The 25,008-nt window shown below is 42.4% G+C and overlaps 2 protein-coding genes across 4 annotated transcripts in view; both read right to left on the bottom strand.

Annotated features, from left to right (window-relative positions):
* The window catches only part of kmt2a (lysine (K)-specific methyltransferase 2A), a gene marked incomplete at its 5' end in the record, with an annotated part of 60,275 nt that extends 57,649 nt beyond the window's left edge, over positions 1–2,626 (bottom strand). For all 3 annotated transcript variants that reach the window (XM_083773716.1, XM_083773717.1, XM_083773715.1), the window contains one exon: positions 2,306–2,626. In XM_083773716.1, the coding sequence (XP_083629842.1) occupies positions 2,306–2,626 (321 nt within the window). The remainder of the gene's footprint in view (positions 1–2,305) is intronic.
* A 4,170-nt stretch (positions 2,627–6,796) lies between these two features.
* ube4a (ubiquitination factor E4A) overlaps positions 6,797–25,008 on the bottom strand; it is a 29,093-nt gene continuing 10,881 nt past the window's right edge. Inside the window, exons 7-20 of the mRNA XM_083773718.1 lie at positions 24,572–24,774; positions 23,984–24,175; positions 22,984–23,317; positions 21,256–21,382; positions 20,247–20,554; positions 18,982–19,114; positions 17,760–17,950; positions 14,347–14,447; positions 13,551–13,664; positions 12,356–12,530; positions 11,454–11,634; positions 10,654–10,801; positions 9,748–9,905; positions 6,797–7,920 (exon numbers count right to left, since the gene is read on the bottom strand). Of these exons, the coding sequence (XP_083629844.1) occupies positions 7,785–7,920; positions 9,748–9,905; positions 10,654–10,801; positions 11,454–11,634; positions 12,356–12,530; positions 13,551–13,664; positions 14,347–14,447; positions 17,760–17,950; positions 18,982–19,114; positions 20,247–20,554; positions 21,256–21,382; positions 22,984–23,317; positions 23,984–24,175; positions 24,572–24,774 (2,501 nt within the window). The 3' untranslated portion in view covers positions 6,797–7,784. The remainder of the gene's footprint in view (positions 7,921–9,747; positions 9,906–10,653; positions 10,802–11,453; positions 11,635–12,355; positions 12,531–13,550; positions 13,665–14,346; positions 14,448–17,759; positions 17,951–18,981; positions 19,115–20,246; positions 20,555–21,255; positions 21,383–22,983; positions 23,318–23,983; positions 24,176–24,571; positions 24,775–25,008) is intronic.

Genomic DNA, 25,008 nt, shown 5'->3' on the forward strand with positions numbered 1-25,008 from the left:
TTATAAGCTCACAAGAGCTACTATTTTGTGGGAACTGAATCAAAGTAAATGTAATGCCTGTCATGGTGGGGGTCCCCAGTTAAAATATGATTATTGGGGGGGGGGGGGGGGGGGGGGCTGAATAGGTTGAGAACCACTATACTATTATTTAAAACTGGAGGAGGAGCATAGTTAGTGGTAAATATAGCCACTATACTACAGCATACAATACTATGTTTAAAACTGGACTACTACTGCTGGTGATAAATATCCAGTAATCCACCATAGTCTCTCCTCTCCTCCCACTGCAATGTGCGGCAGCATGCTGCTGCTCATCATGAAGGAGGAAGATGGTAGTTCAGGGAACACACCCCCAACATCACATCACATAAGGTCCATGAGAACTAGCAGAAGCCATGGCTTGTTATTGTAGCATCGAGTGGGTCACCGTGTACATAATATACAATAACATACTAGCATCTACTGACTACTGCTATATAAACATAAGAGCTCAACCCAACTCGATTCCCGATATTCACATAGGGATTACATAAATTCTTTTTAGCATTAGCCACCAACAGCTACAATATTTTGGTCCTCCTAGCTACGCACCGCGTATGTATGTGTACTAGAGAGGGGTGAAAACATGTCCTCCCATTTTCCTATGCATCAGCATTAGCATCAGTGTGGCTAGCGTGGTGCGTAGTGCGTTAGCAATGGTTAGCATCCTTTAGCTAAAACAAACTGGAAAATGATTCTGGTCCCACAGCCAAGGCCCGGGTGTAAACACAGCAACCATCCGAAGCAGAACGGTCCACTTTGTGGCAAAAATAAAGCCCTGCTGGCTGGCTGACTGACTGGGACTCTCAGTACACAGCTATAGCATCGTAGTTACATATGTAGCATGCTAGCTTGGGGGTTAGCTAGCTCAAGGGTTGACACCGATCGTCGGAGGCGGAACAGAATATGAAATAAATGTTTAATTAGCCCGTTAGCTGACGACGCGAGTTAATGTTGTCCCGGGTTAATGTTATCCAGGGTTTAATGTGACAGTTCGCTGTTTGCAATGAGACTAGAACACACAATGACGTCTTGTCCCCTTCAAGTTGACATGGTTTGTTTTCAAACACGTCGGGGAAGCAATACGCTCCTGTGTCTTCTGGTACGGTTATTTACACACCAAATCTGATCAACTGTGATCCAATAATACCATCGTATAAAAGGACAGTGTGTAATATGTGTGTTTATGAGTTGAAAGAAGAACACAAACTAACATAACAGTGTCTGCATGCACTACTCAATCATGGCTAACGATAGCTTCAACGTTCAGAAGAACCACAATATTACAGTTCTGTCTGACTGGTCAGAACACCAACTCCCATTTAATATCGATACTAATTACACTAATTATACAAAACAGCAACTAAATACACCAATGCTGCATTTATAAACTTAGTCGTTACACTACCCTTCTGGTTTGGACAGTATGTCGTATTTGTAATTGTTGTAGCCATGACAAAAACAACAACAACAACAGTCGTGACTACGTTATTGAATACAATAAGCCTTAATACATTGTTATTCCTGCTTTATTACGAAGTGGCCAGAAAGGTAACCACCACCAGACTGGGACTGGTCTAGACAGACTAGACGAGAGGTGCTGCTATCATCATGATCTTGAGCCCCCTCAAAAGCTGAACACTATGACTACGGTATATTAATTACTCCCGTTTTAAGATAACTGAACTCATGATGTCCACTAAATCCCCAAAAGAATACGGGCGTTGATTTGAATGCTTCTATGTGCTTTGAGGTCCAGTTAGGAAGGAAGGCCAGGGGGCTGGGAGGAAACTATAGATACTTTACGTACTCCGGACCGTAGTAGTAGTTAGTAGTATAGTACTTGCTATACCCACTCACCCCCCAAAAAAGTACAGATTTACAAACTAACAACGCGTTGTTAGCTGTAGATCTGTACTTTTTGGGGGAGGCTGTTGTGAGAGGGGGGGTTCAAGAATCAAGAGCCACCCAAAAAAGAACGAAGCTTAAAAGTTCCACCGAGCATCTCGTCAATGACAAGTTTTACACACTCCCAACACTTCTGCCTAGTCCCGGTCACGGGTCCGAGAGCGGATCAAAAAGAGAACCGGGGGTCCCGGACTTTGAAATCCACTCCTCCATCTCGTCCTCCGGTCCGGTGCTGCTGCCTGCTCCGGACCTCCGGCACAACATCATCACCACCCTCATCACCACCTCACCAACCATCATCCTTCCTTCCTTCCTCATCATTATCATCCCTGGCGGGGTCCGACCTGAGCTCTCTTACCTCCCCGCTGCTCGAGTCACTCGATGCCCCCAAAACATCCCGGAATCTCCGCAGGTTGCAACTGATGGCGGAGGAGACCTGTAGTGCAGCGTCGAACCCGGGTCCGAGACCGCTGCCGTTGCTGCTGCTGGTGGTACCTCCGGTGGTCGCGCTGCCGTTAGTAGTAGTACTATTATTATTATTATTACTGGGGTGGCTTCCTCCTCCACCACCGCTCCGGAGAGAGGCGGTGACCCTGATCCGGCCCGCTCTCCTCCCGGTACCGGAGTTGCTGCTCCCTCCGGGCCGAGCGGGGAACCGCCACCGACAGCTGTGCGCCATTTTAACACTCTGCCTGTCTGTCTGTCTTTCTGTCTGTCGTCTGTCTGTGCGTGCTGTTCCTCCTCCGTCCCTCCCTCCTCCCTCCTCGGTGTGGGCGGAACCCCCAAAACCAGCACTACACATAAACAAGCTCCGCCGGAGCAGCGGCGGATGTGGCGTTATGCACGTTCCGGGGATGGAGACGGAGCAGCCCCGACAATGCATTGAGGTTGACAGCTCCCATGCAGGCTCCTGTACGGCCCGAGCCCTACACACGTTCAGGGGCTTTAGCCCGGGAAAGAGCTGCATGGTTGAAATGTGTAAAGGGTCAGGGCAGAGACTGTTATGTTAATTTATACACCCTTGAATTACTTAATTTATTAATAATTACAGTAATACTCCGTTTATTTATTTGTAATTATAATAATACTTATTAATAATAATAATACTAATTATAATATAATTATTATAATATAATAATAATTATTATTATATCATCATTATTAATATAATTCTTACTAATTTATACAAATGTGACACATTGTTAGTTAAATCAGTTCCGCCACATTATATTAAATTAGGCATCATTGTTATTACTTTGTACATTGTTATACTTTTAACATTTATCAACATGTTGCATCACAACACATTGTGAGCTTGTAGATCTGCTATTTTCATATACGGTATATACGGTAGCCGATAGGGTTAAAGTGGTTAAACTGATTTTGACGCTATATTAACACATTTGAGGATCCCTGGGGTTCCTGGACCCCTCTGAGATTGAGAACAATAATCATGCATGAGTATATGAGCTTAATTGTTTTCAGCACCCATTGCTGTTTACTTATATTCAGCACCAGCAACACTCCACCAGATTTGAATTCCCAATGACTTTCAGCACCAGGTTGCTGTCCACAACTGCATCAGAAGCTCCCTATCATTAGCAGCTGGGGATTATAGAATCAGCCCTTTGAGAATGTGACATGCATCATGCATACAATACATCCATTTTCCCCTTTTTGAGGGGCGCTAGCTCCTCCAACGTCTGGCTTTGGAAATTACCAGTATGTCATATGGCTATATGACTTTTTTTTTTATGTTAAACAAACAGAGTGGCAGCCAAGGTCTTTAAACAAACAGAGTGGCAGCCATGTTGCAAAAGCCATGTGTTTTCTCAAGCCAGGGCTCAAAATTGCGATCAATTTGGTCGCAAATGCAACTGAAATGTAATCTGTGCTATTTAAAAGATATATTTGGGAGCGACTGTCCATAATCTCTGTGGTGCATGTCAAACTGGGGGTCGTTGAAATGATCATATCTTTTCAAATGGGGGTCTGTGGGCTAATACGTGTACATGTTGGGGTCCTTGCCATGAAAAAGTTTCCCTACCATGCATTTGTAAGGCTACTTTCATGTTATACCGGTAGTGCTGTTTTTATTCATAAAAAAGAGAAACACTATATATATAGTGTTATATTAGTGTTTTTTTTTGTTTTTTTTTTATATATACAAGTTAAAATGAGTTATTTATATTTTTGAGGGGCAAGTGGCCATGACCTGAGGGCAAGTAGAACATGACCTGTACTTGCCCGATGGGCAAGTGCCTCTGAGACCTTTATAGTGTCAACCTCTGTTGGAGTTGGGGACCTATATCAACCCTCCTGATAAATGCAATTCCCAGGGGTTCCAGTTGGTTCTGTATCTACTAGGCATTCTACCAGGTACCAGCGGGGTACCAAGTTCAGGTGGGTGGTGCTAAGGTGAAAACCAGGTATACTTTCTGTACACTTAAAAAATAAAGAAAAATCGTTTTAGGCGGGGGCACTCCATCTTTAAGAGAGATACTTTGAATTATTTCTAAAAAATGCATTCATCCCTGAAAACTGCTAAAAAGGATTCCAAAATGTATCATCAAAATAGATGGCTTCAGATTGTAATTAGACTAAAACTTTTAATTCGAATTCCAAATGAGTTGTGGTACCTAATATTTTCCATGCGAAGGACCCTCAAATAGCCTCTGACTCTGCCCCATTGCGAAATGGGTCATGATGTGTCATGATCTGATGTATTCAGAGGTTGTAGATCTGCTATCTTTTCAACATTTCTTTTAAATTGATGCCTGAGGAAGGTCCGGAGGGACATTAAAAAGGGACATTAAAAAATACTGATGTACCGAGCAAATACAGTGTGCGGGTGTATTCTATTGCTTTCATTGATGTCCACTGGCCTAGTGTATCCTATCCAAATCCACAGTGTGCGGGTGTATCCTATTGCTTTCTTTGATGTCCACTGGCCTAGTGTATCCTATCCAAAGTGTGTGAAAGTTTCTCCTACAGTTTTAAATTGATTGAAAATATTCCAATTGGCCTGCATGGCGCCCCCTGGTTGAAAAGCACTGTTTTGAGACAACCTGTCAAGAGAAGATGGCAGATGTTCAAGAAGAGAACAAGTGGACAGACCAGTCGCCCTCTTCAGATGTGTGCGAACTCACACTGGACCCAAACACAGCACACACAAACCTCGCTCTGTCTGAGAGCAACAGAGAGGTGACACGTGTGAAAGAGAAACAGAAGAGAAACACAGAACGATCTGACGACTGGGAACCGGTTCTGTTTGGAAGAGTGTGGGTAGAGGCCAGTCCTGTGATATGGTGTCTATAGCAGTTATACTGCATTCACATGGAATCAGGCAAGCGGTAGACGGTAGACGGCAAACGGCAAAACCTGCTGGACGGCACAGAATGGTAAAAATATTACATATTTTAACATTGATGCTGTCTGCCATCTGCCGTTACCGTCGCCGGTTCTGGCTGCCGTGCCGTCCTGTTCCGTTTACCATCCTGCTCCCGTCCACTAAAATGACTTCTAGTTTGCCGTTTACCGCTTGCCTGATCCCATGTGAATGCAGCATTAGTGACATACATACAGACAGAGAAATCATCGGGAGAGGATTGGTGGTAGGTCTGTTTGGATACCAACAAAATACAAAAAAAAAGTTTGTCAGCGGTTATCTTTGCTGTCGACAATGCCACTGTAGATGACTATGAAGCCGATTCTGGAACCACATATCCATATACCACAGTTAGGACATGTGAGGCCTGGACCAGGAGGCTGAAATGGTATACTGAGATGTTCTTTCACATTCACACATGTCGGAGGAAACCATGCAAGGCAAACCAACCTGTCCATCTGGAGCAATTAGGGGATCGTCTTCCTTCGACACCAACACAGGTAGAGTCCGGGATTGAACTGGGAACCGGCCACTTGAGCTACTGCTTTCCTCTCAGCTGTCCTGCTGAAATGAGCAGATCTACAAGCTCCCAATATGTCAGATCGGCTATTTTGAAAAGATGTTTTGAAGATTTTGAACCTGTGAAATGGGACTTTAAGTATAGGCCTACTTTTACTTTTGGTACGATAAGTATATTTTGATGCAGATAAGTTTGTACTTTAAGTAAAATATGCAAGTACTTTTTCCATCACTGGTAATTACACATTTGAGCGTACATACAGTAGGTCAGGGGTTCTCAACGTTTTTGGCCTGGAAATGCTTTGGCCATGTCTCGCGACCCCCGCCCCACACCCCCTCCCCACCCCCAATACAAATGGACCGCTACAATAACCAATAACAGAGAAAATACATCATAAATAAATTCTGAAACCAGATATAATCATTAAGGAAAGCTTATGCATGTACTACGTAAACTCTTAATTTGCATTTTCCAGTTAAAAAAAGATAATCTGGGGGGATAATCTGGGGACCCCCCCAAAATAATTTGGCAACCCACGGGTTGAGAACCCCTGCAGTAGGTGACAGACCCACGGGTTGAGAACCCCTGCAGTAGGTGACAGACCCACGGGTTGAGAACCCCTGCAGTAGGTGACAGACCCACGGGTTGAGAACCCAGTAGGTGACAGAGGAGTCTTGGTTTTAGGCACACATTCTAGTATGCCAGTGCAGTGCCCCTTTGAGTAACAGGTTTGTGATTACTGGCCTGGGCTGCTGGCATAGCGGTCCGGCATACACCCAGACTGCAATGCAGCCTGACAGCAAGTCACGGGTTCGAATCCTGTTCCCGACGACCTTTGGGAGTGTCACTCCCCATCTACATTCAATACTATCAATAAAGGCAGAAAAAGACTTTTTTTTAAAGGCTTGTGATTACTGAATAACACCGTAACATTTGTTATATAACACGCAATAGCTTTTTTTATTTCTTGTTCATACTGTACATCCAAAAAATCATGACAAATAAAACATAAAAATATTGCAAATTATTATAATTTACCCCAAGTAATCATTCGATTGGTAGATATTCAACATACTGTATGAATGCATGCCAACAAATACATACTCTCCCTCAACATTTGTTTATACAACAATCACATGACTTTCTTGCATTTTAAAATCTTGAATCCAAAATGTTACTCAAATAACACAAAACAGCACTTCTTTTTCTCCTTTTTTTACAAATGTTTTTAGCCATCTGACTTGACTAACCAACTATATTCACCCCATAGTGTCCCATATGCCTCAAAGCATTAGTTAATAACTTGTCTTACAGTATGAAATAAGCCTAAGATCTTCATTCATTGACATTACTGCAAGGCTCTTGGTTTTAGGCACAGATTCCACCAAACTAAGAACTGTTTGCCCACAAGTGTATAAGTGTACACGGGCAAAGATGTTATGCTTGCATCACATAAATCAATTCTCTTTAAAATCCTATAACTAGGTTAAATGAATTGATCTGGTAAGTGTGTGAGTTCCTAGAGGAGTACTGCCTACTCCAAATCCAAATCAGACAAGATTTCATGTTCTGCCATCTCTTGAGTTCTCAAAAATACTTACTCTTCAGTAGAAAATCTTCTTTTGGCAGAACGGAGGTGAGAGTGAACAGAGTACAATGGTCAAAGTCCTGACGGATGGGGCCGTGTTCAGGCTAGTAGATCGGTCATGATTACTCTTGTGGTGTCACGGCTTTGCCCTGGCCTGCTGTCACGACCAGGGACGTTTCCATTGGACATGAAAGCTGCGTGAACGAACGGCTGGTGACAACGTGGAAGAGTCTGAGGAAATCCACGGAGGTTAAAGCGCATCATGGATTAGCGGGAAAAAGTAGCAATGAAAAAGGATAGGAAGCATTTTAATTGTTCATCACAGAGGAGGTAACTAAAGGTTAGCCGCTAGGTCCCATCTGCAACCTCTCCTGCTTGTGCTTGTCCAGGAACTGTAAGATCTGCTGCTTGAGCTCCTCGTTTGGCCTGATCTGGTCCATGGTGAGAGGACTGCGGTTGAACGGATCCGTCTGGTCACTAAAAAGGGAAAGGCAATAACACAGAAAGCTAAATAAAAGCTCAAAGCTCTAATAAACATTATGTTTATTAGAATTATGTTTAGGTATTATCGTAAGCCTATGTTCTTTCTGTTCTACATAAATCAGTTAAAAATCAGACGCGAGGCTTTAACCTTTGCTTTTATGAAATATCCGCGATGCTTCTGAACATGTATTCTATTCTGCTACTTTGACCACTTCAAACACTCCTCGTTCAATTGCTAGTTTGACCACCTTAATTTAATTTAATTTAAATGTAATCTTAATAACCGGAAATAGATGATCTACAAGCTCACAAAACGTCACAGTGTGACATGTTGTGAGCTTGAAGATTCGCCTTTTGGTGGTGACAGACCCCCATTCCGAAACACCGCCATTCAGAAACACCGCCATTCAGAAACCCGGTTAGGGTTAGGGTTAGGGTTAGGTTTAGGGTTAGGGTTAGGGTTCTGAATGGCGGTGTTTCTGAATGGCGGTGTTTCTGAATGGCGGTGTGTAACCATTTTTGGTGCACAACATGCTTCCATAGAAGACAATAAGACATGCTGGCTTCTATGGAAGCATGACTGAAATCAGTCGTGGCGACTGAGAACTTGAATCCATGCAATCAGTTCATGGTTTGACCACTGGTCACCTTTAACCCATTCTGACCTGAGATCAGATTCTAAAAATGTCTATTACATCCTGACAGTTTCATTATTAACCCATTCTGACCTGAGATCAGATTCTAAAAGTGTCTTCGATTTTTCAAAAATAGCAGACCTACAAGCTTGTATCGCGCCACTCGGTGGCGCGATATGAGCTTGTAGATCTGCTATTTTTCAATAGCTAAAGCACAACATGATGCCAACACCAAAATGGGTGCCCGTTCAGAATGGGTTAAATCAATTGCACACATCATACCCCTTTCGTTAAAATAACTAAAGTAACCACCAGTCTACAAGCAAACAAGTCCAAAATCAAAAGTTCCTAAAAACACTTTAGAATGACCACACTTGCCAACACTACCTGCGGCTTCCACAGATATACAAGCTCACACTATTAATTATTTTTCTGCTAAGTCCGTATACTGTATATACAGACACGCAACTAAAGGATGCTAGCGAAACCTCAAACCTCCATAAGTCGGAATCCAGGAGAGCTGTCCTTGGTGGATCTTCAGCCATTCAAAATTTGGATTTAATTTGTGCCTTGTGTACTGTGTCGCTCCCGCCATGTAAACGCTTCTGACGAAAGGTAAACAATGTGCTTGTGCCAATGATACTAAAGTGTGTGTAGTGAGTGTGTGTGGGGGGCGGTCAAACTCAGACTCTTAAAGTGAACGAGTATGGTGGCACTGGGAACTCAGATACATCTGACTTGCCTAAACATACAGATACCCTGTTACATAAACTACAGTATAGTAAACAACATACTATTACCCTGGGTGTGCGTGTGTCTACCATGTGCGGCCATCCGCTAATGTGAAGGGCAGAATAAAGGGTTTTAAAACAAAGCTGAAACAGGAAGTGGAGGCTGTGAAATCCCTTCTTCCCATTCGCAACGCGTGCCACTAGAAGTGAGCCACCCGAAGGGCGGCAAAGTTCTAGTATATTATATTTGGAAACTTGTGAAATGGGACATTCTGCATAATGAGTACGTTCACTTTGGGTACTTTAAGCATACCTTGACGCCTTGAGTAAACTTTAAATACCAAACATTTACTTGTACTGTACATGTAATTACTATTTCTACATTGTGGTATTGATACTTTTACTCAAGTAAAAACATGTGAGTACTTCTTCCACCACTGATAAGGTGTACTGACCTGAGTAGATGCCGTGCTATGGTTGAGCGGTCCACTGTGACATTGGAGGAGGGCAGCAGCACTGGGTCTAGCATCAGGGTGGACATGATGGGGTCCAGGAACTCATCTGGGGCGTCCGAGTAGGTCTCCTCGTCCTGCAGCTGCCGGTCAGCATGGGACTATATGGGACACACATAGGACACAGACACACACGTAGGTCAGTGTGGGACTGCAGTATATGGGACACACAGGGGGAGCAGATAGAACTACGCGTGTGTCTTTGTAGGATCATTCCGGACCAGCGATTTTCTTACCGCAATCTGATGTCATTATATCCAACAACCAGTGGTAGAAGCAAAAAGAAAAAAAAAGCCTTTTGGGACAAAACAGTGTGCATGTGTAGAAAAAAAATATAATTCTCAAGCGATCATATTAAGCCACGCAATCTATACCGTATGACCCAGCACATCAAAGCTGCAGTGTGCTCTGGATGAAGTTATGTAATTGTTCACCTGTACCACTCGTTATTGGATATAATAACATCAGATTAAGGTAAGAAAATGGTTAATCCGGAAATGCTTTAACCTTGGGGGCGGCGGGTTCCCGAGCAAAATGTATTAATACACTACAGCATCACAATCATTTCAATCTGGCAACCCATTGGCAATAATAAGAGAAAATATGTGTTTTCCTTTGAATAAACAATAAATGTAAGAAAACCTCTGTCCGTCCATTTTTTAATGACAGATGTAGCCACTACGACCAAAGATGTCCCTAGAAATCGCTAGCCTAGCAACCCGCTCTGGGAGAGCAGCGAGACTCAGCACAGCTGATTTTTATGTTTTGATTAGGCGTTTGATTAGGCGTTCCATCATACACACTGTATAAAGTTTACACATTAGAAGATGATAAAAGTTTCAATCCCACCTTGATTTTGTCAGCAATCAGCCCAAAGCCCACAATCATGTCTCCAGGCTTGTTGATCTTCTTGAGGACGCGGACCGTCTGGGAGAACAGGGTGGGGGAGTAGGAGCGTCCATCTTTGGGCACCGTGGCACAAAAATTCTCCTCATCACTGCCCAAGACAAAGATGCATAATTTAACATCCAGGCAACCAGCACGGTGATCTTCAAAAAATAAAATATAATGGTTTTTTTTGCCTTTATTTAACCTGGTTGGTTAATTAAAAATTCGTTTTAATTTACAATAAATTATAATCAAAATTATAATTGATTAAATCAGTTTGATTAACTGCGTAAACCCTACACATACTTTGTTGACCAGGAATCCCCAGGGGTCTGTACTTGGTCACTTTCTTTCTTTCCCTCTACAACAAATCTCTTTGTCGAAAATAGCTGATCTACAGCCTTTTTCAGCGAATGTTTGCTTGTTTTTTGCTATGACATGCTCAGAAAAGGGATGCCAGGGTTCATGTGGTTGACTGCTGCACCCATGAAACAATGTAAAAAAAATAAGTTACACGATAATGAAGAAATTACAACATAATAAACCAGATTAAATGGGAAACAAACATAGCGTGTCAAGCATACATAACAGTTACAATTACAGACGACAATTAGAAGAAACTTCAATATATGATCTATGAAACAAATTCAATTTTTGCGAAACTTTTTTGAAAGTAAAAGTACCAGGGCAAACGGGCCATTATTTTTTACAGCCTTGTATCTTGTTCAGTTTGCTAGACAGTGGAGGTCTTCTGAACGTACCCCAGGTTCAGGTAGATGGTGCAGATGTCAGACACCAGCTGCTGGGGCTTAAAGTCAAACTCAGTGAAGTCCTTGACTTTCAGGGCACCCATCTTAGGTCCCACCAGGTGCTGCAGGAAGTAGTTGAGCATGGAGATGATCCTCTCAGCCAAGAACGGGTGCACAAAAATGCCTTTGATTTCTACAATGACACAGGCAGGCAGCGGCAAGGTCAAGGAGGGACAGTGTTAAAGTAGAAGGACTTGAGTTGTGAGATAGTTGTGGACAGTTCAGTCCTCACTAAAGCTCATGATAAAATGGTTCACTCATAGGAGGGCTGTGGACAGTTCAGAAACCTGCCTACCAGTGACATCATCGTTAGGCAGGGTTTCTTTTTCCAAATCTTGTTAACAACAATAACCATTTAGTCTGAGCACAACAGTTCATGAATGATGCAGGCACTGGACCATTCTCACATGGTCCCAGGAATGGGTGGACCCAAGGAGAAATGCCCAGCTCCATTATTTATTCATTTTTATTTTTTTAATATATTAGTAAAACAATACCCACATCTTTCACCAATTTTGTGCCACCGTGATATCTGTTTTTGTAATTTTTGTAGAAATAATAAAGAAGGGTACCTCAAATTCCCATGTATTGTTGTACTTATCTTTAAAATATTTTGATGAGAAATATCTTTGGAATGTAATTATATAATGACACTTTTAATAAAATAAAATAAATTACAAAGGATGAGGACTAACCACCCTCCCTCTTTAAAAAACACCACGTCCATGGTGTCTACTGGACTAGTATATTAGTATTTATGGTAATATTATTGACCACTCATTTTGTATCTCTGTGGCAAAAATGTAGTTGTCCATCACAAGCCAGCATGTTGATGACCCCTGCTCCTGCCTGACCTGAGGTAAGGAAGGCCAGTGTGCCGATGGTCTCGTTGGACATGATGTTGTGGAAGCGTCCCAGCTGTCCGAACATCTGCAGGCTGGACTCCTTCTCTCTGCGTGTGTCGGGGGCCAGGCCCTCCCACTCCCCTCGATCACGCTCCAGTTGCAGGAGCTTGATCTTACTCAAGTACTACAGGAGGACGGGGGAGTTCATAAAGAGAAAAGAGGGAAAAATCACTATCATTGAATTGTCTTTCGTAGCCAGCAGATCTGAGATCTCCCCGGACCAATACACCTTGACGTCAACATTCAATGCTGAGCTACAGGGGTTGACACTTGACACTATAAGGTCTCAGGGGCACTTACGTACAGGTCATGTCCACTTGCCCGAAAAGTAAATAGTCTCTTATAAAATGATAGGTAAAATTGTAATTACTGTTCAATTTAACATTAATTTTGTTACTTTCTGGGGCGGTGCGATAAAGAAATGTCATATCTCAATTGTTATGCTAAACACCTATATAGCTAGGAATATGACTGTGGGTTCACACTATTATTATTATTTCATATTTCAGAAAATGGGTAGAGAATATGGAAACCAAATGAGTTGAAGCCTTGCTAGGTACAGTAGCTAGCTATTCAGCAGAAATAGAAATCGAAAAATAATATATAAGATATAAGATCTTTTAGAATAGAATATATTGTTGCTGTTGAGCAGAAACCTCTTATCTCCAGTTTCTAACTTTGTGTTTTTTATGTAAATTAACACCCTACTTGATCATACTACAGCGTCACTCAAAAACATAAAAACTCGCAGATCTGCAAGCTCGATCTGCTAGTTGTAGATCTGCTAGTTTTGCTATAATTGAATTTGAATCCTGAAAAGTAACAGTTTGGACATATGAGGTTTCCATCCAAAAGAGACGTTATGTTTGTGAACTCCACATTGTGATTGGTTGAATACCCTACCGAAGAGCAAATGACACATGCTTCCTGTTCTCAACTTTTACATGCCAGAATTTCAGAATGTGTAACATTCGAATACCATGGAAGAGAGATGTTCTGGCTTCTGAGACTACAACATGAAGGGCTGCTAGATGTCACTTAATGTATCAGTGGGCAAACGCCTCCCATTAACTGGAAAATAAACTGAACCCATTCACCAAAACCAAACAAATAGCCGATCAGAGGGAGGCTCAGTCTGTCTCACCTGAATGGCCTCATCCAGGAGGAAGATGGCGTCATTCATCAGCAGGTTGAGGTACCTCAGGAATAGAGGTGGATTCATGGCCTCCAGGTTCACAGAGGCATAGTCAGCCAGATGCTGAAAACAAGACCATTTAACACCCTCACATTTAGAGATATTTTGTTAACACTCTACTTAAAGGTCAGTGAATGTTAACCCGCAGCACGGGTGATTTCTAACCCGCAGCATGGGTTTGTCTGACTAATGACTGTTTGTATGTCTAACCTAGTATAATGTGCTGACACATTAGGACCAGCACTTATGAATTATATTATTATAAGTTATATATATTATAAACATTCATAAGTGCCTTGTAAGTGCATTACAATTATAAGTGTGGTTATAATGCATTATAGACCAGACATTAATATAAAGTCTTAACGATATTTCCTTCCTTCCTTCCTATAATCATCATCATACTATAATTCTAACAATGTCTGAGTGTGTGTCTGTGTGTGTGTGTGTGTGTGTGTCTGTCAGAAACACTGCCGTAACTCCTTACTGCCTGCACCAATCACTCCCACTTATCACACGTAACGAAGCCCTTTTTTTCGATTTGACACATTAATGATTATTAATGAATTGATTAGTCAATTACAAACGCACCCGGGCGCAGTACCCCCCACGGCCACAAGGGGGGGGGGGAAATATCTCACAACGGGTAAGGGCTAGTCTTACCAACAAGCGGGAAGACAGAGCTAAATGTTTATGCCATTGCATTCCTTGTGAAGATAGAGTAAGCATAACAGGTCTTGTTTACCTTGATGCTCTCTCTGTAGCTGTCTTTCCCCCACATGTATTTGAGTATAGGATACATGGGCCTTCTGTAGTTAAACTTTTGCTCAAACTGGTGGGGGTCACCTGAGTGGAGAAGGAAAATCAAACCCATGTCACCATCATCAACATGCGCACTGATCTATATTAAACCAAGCCAATGTTTGTCAATCTGCTGTTCTAAAACAGATTGTTGCTATTACACATCACTTTAAAGATACCGTGACGTGTAGTGTTCAGTAACTTCCGTGTTTGTACAGGCAATCACAGGCACTACGGTCTTGTAGAAATATGTTTGTGACATTATTAAAGATTTATATTGCTATTATGTCCTTGCTTTTCGTGAAAACAAAGGACAAAAGGTTAATTAATAGTTTGCTAATTTAAGTATTGTTACAGCTACATAATCTACCTGTTCATATTTGGTCATCTTTTCAGCCGTTTAAAACGGCGCTGTCCTCTCATCTTGAGATTACCTGTTGATGTTTTGACTAAATCATCATTATAACGTTGCCGTTGGGCAGAAACCTCTTATCTCCATATTTCAACTTCTTTTCGTAAATCAATGCCCTACTTGATCAAAGTACAGGATCACACAAAAGTATCAAAAATAACTGACAGAGACGATAATAAATCTATTAAGCAATTATTAATTTACGTGCTCTGTGTATTCTTGTTGTTTTTATGTATGTCTTCTTTGTTTGGTTGATTGAACTGTCTGTTAAATATTTTGTCTGAATGTATTAATTCTGTATCTTGTCATATGTGGACCCCCTTGAAAACGTGATGGTTCATCTCAAGGGGTTATTCCAGTATTTTTCATACTATTCCAGTTCATTTATCCGACACACCTGCCCTTGTAGGTGTGCATAAGGACTTTTTTCTTCTAACATTGTGAGCTAAAAGTGTTGATTTCATCCAAATGACTAAAATCAGTTGTGGCGACTGAGATCTTTAATCCATGCGTTCTAAAATCCAAGGTAAACCATGGACTCTTGTGGCTTGACCTATTGCTTAATTTTAGAACAGAGAGAACCCTCCCCTCCCCTGCTAGGTATCTTTATCAATGTTGTCAGGTCAAAATGTTTCTTTTATGAAATGTCCTACTTGCTACCAGACAATAATTTCCAGCTTGTTAATTAATCTACAAAGGTAGCGTTGTCAACATGTATGTTGGTGGTGTGCATAGACCTCAAAAAACAAAAGTTACATTTCTGTATCAGCTAAACAGTTCATCAGAAAAAGAGGAAAAAAGGTGGGAAATTTGTCATTGCATGTGATACATTTGGGGCATTTCTTTATGTTAATTAGACACGTGCAGTCATGCACAAGCACAGGGGTTTGGAGTGTGTGGGGTCTATCAAGGGAATAGTATTTACAGGTGCATGTACATAAATAACATCTAACATGTTAACCACATGACTCGCATCCCTATTCTGGGCATGTCATAATAGGCTAACTTACAAAAGACGAACAGACAAAATGAGGCAAAAATTGTCGATCTATAAACTCACAATGAATCACATTGCGAATTTGCAAGACATTGTCAGCTTGATAGCAGTTCAATTATTTTCTTGTTTATTATCTTGTTAAACAGCCTTTAATATGTTTTGCATGCATTGCCAGCATGCCAGATGTAATGATGCCATTGATTGTGTCTTAAACCAGTCACTATTTCATTAGGTAGTGATTCACTGTACAGTGAATTTGATTTGGGGCACTGATTAGGTTACGCGCCAGCACTCGCCCAGCAGTCTGCCGTCCACCAGGCAGATGCGTGCAATCGTGCATGCCCTCAGGCGTCTTACTGGTTAGGTTACAGGTTAATTAGCCTCGATACCCAGAATTTCATTTTCGTCTGCGCAGCCCTTTCCAAGGACTATAAGTTGCGGATTCTAACAAGCACTGGAAACCGATGCTGGCTCCCTATTGGTTCACCTATAGATAACATAATAAAGGGAAAGTGTGCTCCATTGGGAATTGTAACTAAAGACATCCGATGACAAAAACTTATGAAACAATGTGATCGATGTAGCTTGGAGCTGGCAGGGCTCGAAATTAACTTTTTTACTTGGTAGCGCTTGTGCTACCAATTTCAAAATGAAGGAGCACCAGAAAAAAATTAGGAGCACCCACCAAAATCTAAGGAGCACCAATATGTAATTGATTTTTTACATTCATAAAAACATTAGAACGTGTGGTTTACAAATAACATAAAATGACTAAAGTATAAAAATGCATGCCAGAATTTAAAATGTAGTGTCCAGACTTTCTGTCCCTCTTCCATCCATCTCTTCAAAGAGACTGAGGCATCAAACATCTCCAGATGAGAACCCTCTAGTCTACACTGATTCCGGCAAGTCACATCACCTGTTTTCTTTTTCTTTGTTTTGTGTTTTTCACCTTCATAGCCCATTTAGATCATATAATTAGAATTTATAATATAAAATAATTTAGATGTAAAACATGGTATTTATAGCTATATGCCTATACTTCTAATCAGTGGTGGAAAAATTACTCTAATGTTTTACTTAAGTAAAAGTATCAATACTGCTGCTATGCTATGTAGAAACACTTACAAGTCTGCTATTCTCTCTCCCTCCCTCTCTCTCTCATTCAAAGATGCAGGCGCATTTGCGACCAAAATGGTCGCTATTTCGAGCCCTGGCTGGAATTAAACTACACAGGTTCCTAAACCATAGTCGTCACCACAAATAGACCTATAGCCTACACAGGTTTAAGAGGCTACCGCATACATCAGACTATTTATTACTTGGATACAACACTAAGGATTTTACTGCATGCAGTGTGTGTGAGAGAGAGAGAGAGAGAGAGAGAGAGAGAGAGAGAGAGAGAGAGTTGAATACATTGCGGTTGGATGAAATTTGTTGCCCGCACAAAGTTTACAAATTGACAGCAATGTGTTGAAAGTATATGCCTGTACGCACTGTGCTTCATTTTGAGGCATGCAATGCAGGCGGAGCTGTTTGCAGCAGCACACAGACACATTGCTCAGACGAAATACAACCAATAATACGATGAATATTCATTAATGTGACAAAAACTTGATTATTTGGATTGAATAATCACTCTGGAAAAGTCATGGAAGTGGAACCTTCTAAGAGCTTCCTGAGCAAAGATAAATGTCTTAAAAATCTCAAAATCGTCCATGCATGTGTGTACAGTTAATCCAGGGGTTCTCAGCGTTTTTGGCTGGGGACCCCCGGAAATGCTTTGGCCATGTCTCGTGACTCCCCACCCCCAATACAAACTGAAGTTGCACAAAAAAACCCAGAGGGGTCGCGAGCCCCTGTGTTAATCAATCAAACAAACAATCAATCAATCGATTCCCAGCTCCACACACACACACAGACACACACACACGACAGTGAGCCTCACCAGTGAACTCGATGTCTACAAACACAGAGATGAGGGCCTCGGCCAGGGAGGCAGCATGGCGGTAGGAGCAGAAGACTCTCTCTCGCTGGAACATGATTGGCTGAACAGCGCCGGGAGCCACAGGTTCCATGTGAGGCATCACCGCCTCCAGAACTTCCGCCAGCTTTGCCCGCAAATGAGGGTTCTTCATCCTGCAGTGTGCATTATATTAGACATAAATGGTCTCATGGATCAAAGTTCTCAGTCACCACGACCAGTCCAGCAGCTCTTTCTCTTGGCAACATTTTGAGAAAACATTGTCATTTTACATTATTGTGTTAATTGTTTAGAACAGAGGTTCCCGGTGCCGGTCCGCGGGACACCTGCCACTGGTACGCGAGGGGGGAATTTCAAGTTTTCCCGTCGTATAAAAATCTATTTGAAAACACTGAGAAAAGAGAGAGGACAAACACCAGACCTGATGGCCGTTGCGCGTAGAGCACGACGCTCAATCACCCATTGGAATGCAAATGCTTGCCTTTCAGGCTTCCTTTGTATCCTACTCGTCTCTTTGAAAACGCTTCTGATTGCGCGGGGGTGGCGGGGGGCAGACGGACGACGGGGACGACGACACACCAAACGGCGGTAAAAAGTTGACTTGTCCGTTCACTGACTGTGATTTATAAACGGCTTCGAGTCAGTGTTACTTCCATGTTGCGTAGCACTGTCCAATCCTTGGTATCTTTACCGTTCATGTATGCTCTGCGGGCAGCAGCAGCTGTAGGCTATTTTGTCAAGATCGCGCTAATGAAACCAAACGCTACACGGTGACTGTACAGGATTATTTCATGTCAAAACGAAAAGATGATGTTATCCAGGTAAAGTAGTGGCCTAATGCCTAATGTGTCACTCTGCATGTTTAACTAAGTTTTCCACATGTCCAAAGCAATTTATGAAAAAGACATAAGCCTAACCCTTAAAAAAAATCATACTATCATTGTTGATAATGATATAACGCCATTTAGGTCAATGACATATAACAATAATAGGCCTATAGCAGCGGGTAGCCTATTTAGCCTATCCCCCCCGCCGGTCCGTGAACATTTGTGTGTCTGGTACCTGTCCACTCTGGATCCTATGTGATAATGTCCTTACATCCTAGCATAATGTGTGTCTGGTACCTGTCCACTCTGGATCCTATGTGATAATGTCCTTACATCCTAGCATAATGTGTGTCTGGTACCTGTCCACGTTGCCCATGAAGACAGTGACGAAGTTGAGGATCTGTTCTATGCTTTCAGCAGAAGACTCCAGAACATCATCAGCAAACCGACGAAGGAAGATGATGAAATCTCCAATGTTCTCCGCAAAGAACTCTGAAAATACAGAAAAAAACGAATTACCGTATATCAAACATTTTCAAGGATTTTCAATTGATTGAAGCTATTTGAAGACTTTGAGTTATGTATGGGCAAGCATGCATGCACGCACGCACTGTGCAGCTCTATCTATCTTGAAATAAATGAATAAAGTCCTGTGTGCTGAGGTGGCCTATCTCATTGGTTTCAAAGTGGGGTCTGGGGAATGTATAATAACGGTAATTTTAATAATTTTTTAACATTAAAGAGATAGTTCAGATTATTTTTTACTTAAAGGACAACTTTAGTTTTTTTCAACCAAGGTTCATGTTTTAGGTTGTTATTAGAGAAAGTAAAAGAGGGGTGTTCTTTTTTTTTCATTTGCTGCTTTCTTTCGTTTTAGGGATTTCAGCTGTTTTTGACAGGGGGGCGGGGGCATTCGAGCATGGGGCTAAATATGCATTTTTTAACACAATTTTATGGTAATTTATTTTTTTATGGTTTACTATAGTCCTAATAAACCCCAGGAAATTACATCTGGCCACAAAAGATCACAGGATCTACTGAATGTGAAGGTAGCCTACTGGGGGAAGGCTTATACTGTGTGTCATAGGCTCAATATGTCAGTTTGTCACATTCAATAGATCCCGTGATCTTTTGTGGCCAGATGTAATTTCCTGGGGTTTATTAGGACTATAGTAAACCATAAAAAAATAAATCACCATAAAATTGTGTTAAAAAATACATATTTAGCCCCATGCTCGAATGCCCCCGCCCCCCTGTCAAAAACTGCTAAAATCCCTAAAACGAAAGAAAGCAGCAAATGAAAGAAAATTAACTCTCACCTTTTAGTTTCTCTAATAACAACCTAAAACATGAACCTTGGTTGAAAAAAACTAAAGTTGTCCTTTAAGCTGTATGAAATAGTTGCCAATAATATAGTGCTTGCAAGTGGCAACTGTATGAATTGATTGCCTGAGTTCCGTGGTGGGAGTTCTGCTCTGGTTTTGGTGAAATATTAAAGTTCCGAAAACATGAAAACATTTGAGAACCACTGGTTTAACCATTTCCACCGTTTGGCCAATCTGATCTCGATAGGACCGACTGTCCACAGAGACAGAAATGAAAGGCCTATAACCTGCCTACCTACCTGGCACATAGCAGAGCATGCTGTTCTGCAGGGGCAGCAGTGGCAGGCAGAGAGGTAAGTGTTCGGGGCCCTGGTTGCCCAGGCCCATCTGCACCAGCAGGGCGGCGGAGGAGGCCTGCAGGTTGAGGTAGCACTGCAGCATGACGGGCTGCGTGGCCGCCGCCTTGGTGGAAAGGTAGACGATCATCAGACGCTCAAACTGCTCCAGGAGCTGCTCCGACATGGGGCTGCCCGAGCGCTGGGCGTCCTGCCACGTGCCCTGGAGCCGGTGGAGAGACTGGTTCATCTTCACCATCTGCTCGTGGAGTCTACCGTGGATCGTGGATTGCGCACGCGAACGAGAGAACACATACACACACACACACACACACACACACACGAGAAAGCGGCAAACATAAATAAATACTAACATATGACCAAAACATATCAGTGTTCGACTATATTTTAAATTGCAGGCCAAAGATCAATCACAGTTATAGTAGAATTTTGAGTAGTATACATCAGAAAAATTGTAGTTTCTATGGCTGAAAATTATCTGTGGAGTTAAGGTCGTTTCAGATGGGAAGCAACTGATGCGCCTTGGTAATTCATTTTCAATGAGAGGCGGGTGATTATTTTGTGCGTGGACTCCCGTGGAGTAGTTGAGGAAAGTGGGCGCAGTCCTGTGAAATTGTCACGCGCATGCTCATTTTGTGAGCTGGATTGTGGTCAACTTTGTTTCTCACGCTACGCGGCCCGCGGCCCTCATGTGCAGACGCGTCGCTGGTCCAGACAAGAACGCCTGTGTCACTCGCTTCCCATCTGAAACGACTGGGTTAGGGTCAGACGTTTAGACGTTAGGTCACATAGTGCTGCATTGTGAGCGTGTAGAGCTCGCCATTTCCGCTATCTTTGGAAAATGTTTGGAAATGTCTGAATTAATTGAACTAATTGCGATTATGTAATAATTTTGACAGGTCTACTGTATGTGGGCGAGTGTGTGTGTGTGTGTGTGTGTGTGTGTGTGTACCTGTGGAAGCCCAGGTGCAGGGTGAGTTGTGCAAGGATGAGGTTTTCGGTCAGCAGGCTGTAAGACTGGGCGTACTCCACAGGTTGATGAGGGGATGGAGGGATCAGACACGTCTCCTTATCCAGACCTTGTGGTGCATAGGACACAGCTTATAACTTTTTGTGTTTTTTCGTTAAGGCCCTACTTGATCATACAAGAGCATCAACAGTAGCAGATCCACAAGCTTGAAACTGTGTGTGTCAAGCTTGAAAGCTTGACACACACACACACACACACACACACACACACACACACACACACACACACACACACACACAGTATACAAATCATTAATCATCAATCAATAACACATTTTCAGAAACAGCAGATATACAAGCTAACAAGTCACATTGTGAGCTCGTTCATCGTACTAATCTATTTACAGAATAATGGAGAAGAAGATAATGGATGGTTGCAGCCCTACTTAGAGACATTGATTTACAGACATGCAAACTGTGGTTAGCAGGTTAACCACTTGGAGGTTAGCCAAAAATATCCAATCTAAAAGCTCACAAGGCGATGCAGTGCAAGCTTAATGTTGTCGGCTATTTATTGTCATGGTGGAAAAGTGGTTGAAAGGCTAGAGGGTTTAAGTCAGGGGTGTCCAAAGTCTGGCCCGCAGGCCAGTCATAAATGACTGTCATTGTAATGAAAATGATAGAGAGATGTACTGTAGCTACTGTAGTACTGTAACTATACTGTATCAATCATCAATGTAGATAAACTGACAGACCTTGCACATCTGATTACATTTGATGATTTATTTGTGTATTGTTCACAGCACACCTGACAAAAGACCATTGATATTTGATATTGATGAAATAAAATTGTTGAAATGCATTTGTATGTGACTTTAATTTGGTCCGAAAGTACATTATGATAGGTAGGAGACGTAGTTGGGTGTGTTGGAATATGATCTATATTGTGTGTATAACCTTTTATTCTGAAGTGCCCGGAGTGCTACCCGGAAGTGCTCATTAACATGAGTGTATATATTGGCTAAATAAACGCCTCTCGTCAGTGTGTTATGTTGTGTGTCAACATGAAGCTGACGAGTGGATGATGAGAACTGACACTGCTGCCTACTTGTCTTATTTATTTCCTCCGTCTATATTTCTTCACTTTATATTTCTGGTACAACACGCTAAGACAGCTGTGAAACTCAACAGAGTGTTTACATGTTTTCTAATTTCCCCCTTTGAAAAAGGTTTGGACAAAACTGGTTTAAGTGAAGGCAGGAAGGATGCATCAGTCTGGCTAGAAGTCTGCTGACTACACAATGACTCATTATGAGATCATACATGTCAGCTGTTGCAGTGAGCCAGCAACACAAGGCTGCTCTTCTTTGCATAGATTATTTCTTTGTGGCAGAGAATGCAAACGTACGCTCTTGTCCCTTTAACCCCAATTTCCCCCTCCAGTCTGTGCCATTACGACCGGCTCTAGCTGCATCTGCTTCACTGTGCACGATGTTTGGGAATCGGAAGGTTCCCAGTTCCATCCCGGGCTCGCCCTGTGTTTACTATCTAAGTGTCCTTGAGCAAGACACTGAGACCCTAAGGCCTAACTGCTCCCGATTTTCTTTGAGTAGTTCTCTCACCAAAAATAATCAGATCTGCAGGAATCAAGTAGGCGATTTCTTTCTGATTCGAAATGCCGAATCTTGGCGAAAGATGACTCCACACTGACCTCTAGCGTGCACATTGCGACTGCGCCTCTCCTCCTCGCTGAGCTCCTTGAGGGCGCAGTAGGAGGGGTTGAAGGTCAGCAACTTGGGCGAGCGTGGCCGGCAGAACGGCTGGCACAGCTTCAGCAGGGCGGCGCCCAGGTTCAGGAAGAAGGCGTCCGAGGCGTACATCAGCACGTACATCTCCGGCATCTGATTGGCCCAGATCTTGGTGCGTCCGGAGTTGGCCTGTAGACAGCCGCCCAGCCAGGAGAGGAGCAGGTGGCGCGTCTCGTTGGAGCGCTGCAGCAGGTTCTTCAGGAGCTGGTGCAGCTTGTCGTGGAACTGACCCATGAACTGAACCACAGGCACAGAGCGAAAGGTCATGGAACTGGCCCAAGGAATGGACCACAGGCAGAGGGAAAGGTCTGTTTGTATGGGTAGGTAATACAATTAGATTTGAACGAGATGCTAGAGATATGCGTGATGAAATGAGTGGCCTCTTGATTCTTGATTCATTGAATGACTATGGGAGCATGATCCAGTGTGCAGACTCTGGTTTTGTATTCAACCCATTCAAACTGGGAAAGTATCTGTGTAATCTTTGTTAATATAGTATGATCACAATCATTTTAACCACTTGAACCATTATTTGATACTTTGGCTATTCAAATTCAAATAGCAGATATACAAGCTCATAGCGTGGAACAAAGAGCTTGTAGAATGTAGATCTGCAATTGTTTAACAATCATAATTTTTGCAAATCTTTGAATATATGTATTTTAAAACAAACATTTTTAACTAAAATCTTTGCTTCAGGGGGTCCCTGGTACAAAATATTTTTGAGATGGGGGTCCACGGCAAAATCCATATAATTTCAGGGTCACCGAATGCAAAGCTGTCACTGCTGGACCATCAGACAACAGACTGAAGATAGGTTCCTAACCTGGTGTATGTTGGCCTCCTGGACCTTTGTCTCCTGGGTACTGGACCAGGACAACAGACTGAAGATAGGTTCCTAACCTGGTGTATGTTGGCCTCCTGGACCTTTGTCTCCTGGGTACTGGAGCGAGAAGGGTTCAGGAAGTAACCGTGACCCTCCACCACCCCTGGAGTCTTCAGCAGGCACGAGATACTCAGCACCGCCCCCAGCAGGGTCTTCTGGTACTGCAGGCCATTAGCTGGGTCTTTGGGCTGGGTGTGCTCCACCAACACCTTTTAGGAGGAGTGGAGGATAATAAGGGCTGTCAAATAAATTAATCAAACTTCAAATGATGTATCAAACAATTCCATGCCGGGAACTCTGGGTTCGTTCCCACTTGCCAGTAGGCACCCAGAAGGGCTGGTCATCTTATTATAAACTTAAACATATTATACGCATGGAGAAGTACAGTCGGTTTGCTAGTACCAATGATTGATAGTACTACGGTCAGGCCAGTACAGATTCAATATTCTGCTACAAAGAAATATCTTAAATCGATTCACAAATGTCAAAAATCTAATATCTTTTGTATGGTACAGAATTCATTTTTTAAGAAAGCTGCCTAACCTTTTTGTTTGTTTGTAGTGTAATAAAAGATAATGGAAATATATCTGTGTCAGTGTCCTGACCTTAGCGATGTCTTTCTGGTGGCTGAAGAAGAGGAGGACATCTAGATATGAATAGAGGAGAGGCTGGCACAGGTCCAAGTCTTTGACGCGCCCATGGAAGATGTCCAGCACGGGTACAATAACCTCTGAAAACGTACGCACTTCCTGGTCCGCGAGCAGGCCAGCGATGACCTCCTCTAAAAACTCCACCAGCTCCTCTGGTTCTGAAACGAGAGGGAAGGGAATTACAACTTTATATAAATCAAACAGGCTAGTAGTAGGTACAATATATACTGTAGAAGAAAACGAGACACAATAAAGTAGACAGGAGGGGCACAAGGAATTAATGCCCGATACTTGTCTTGATTGCACATTGTGTCTCACACTGAATAATAGTGGACATAAATCATTTTTATAACCAAACTACACACTCAGTATCACATCGATCGTTGTGAGCT

Source organism: Protomyctophum parallelum (genome assembly GCF_964188405.1).
Source record: "Protomyctophum parallelum genome assembly, chromosome: 9".
NCBI lineage: Eukaryota > Metazoa > Chordata > Actinopteri > Myctophiformes > Myctophidae > Protomyctophum > Protomyctophum parallelum.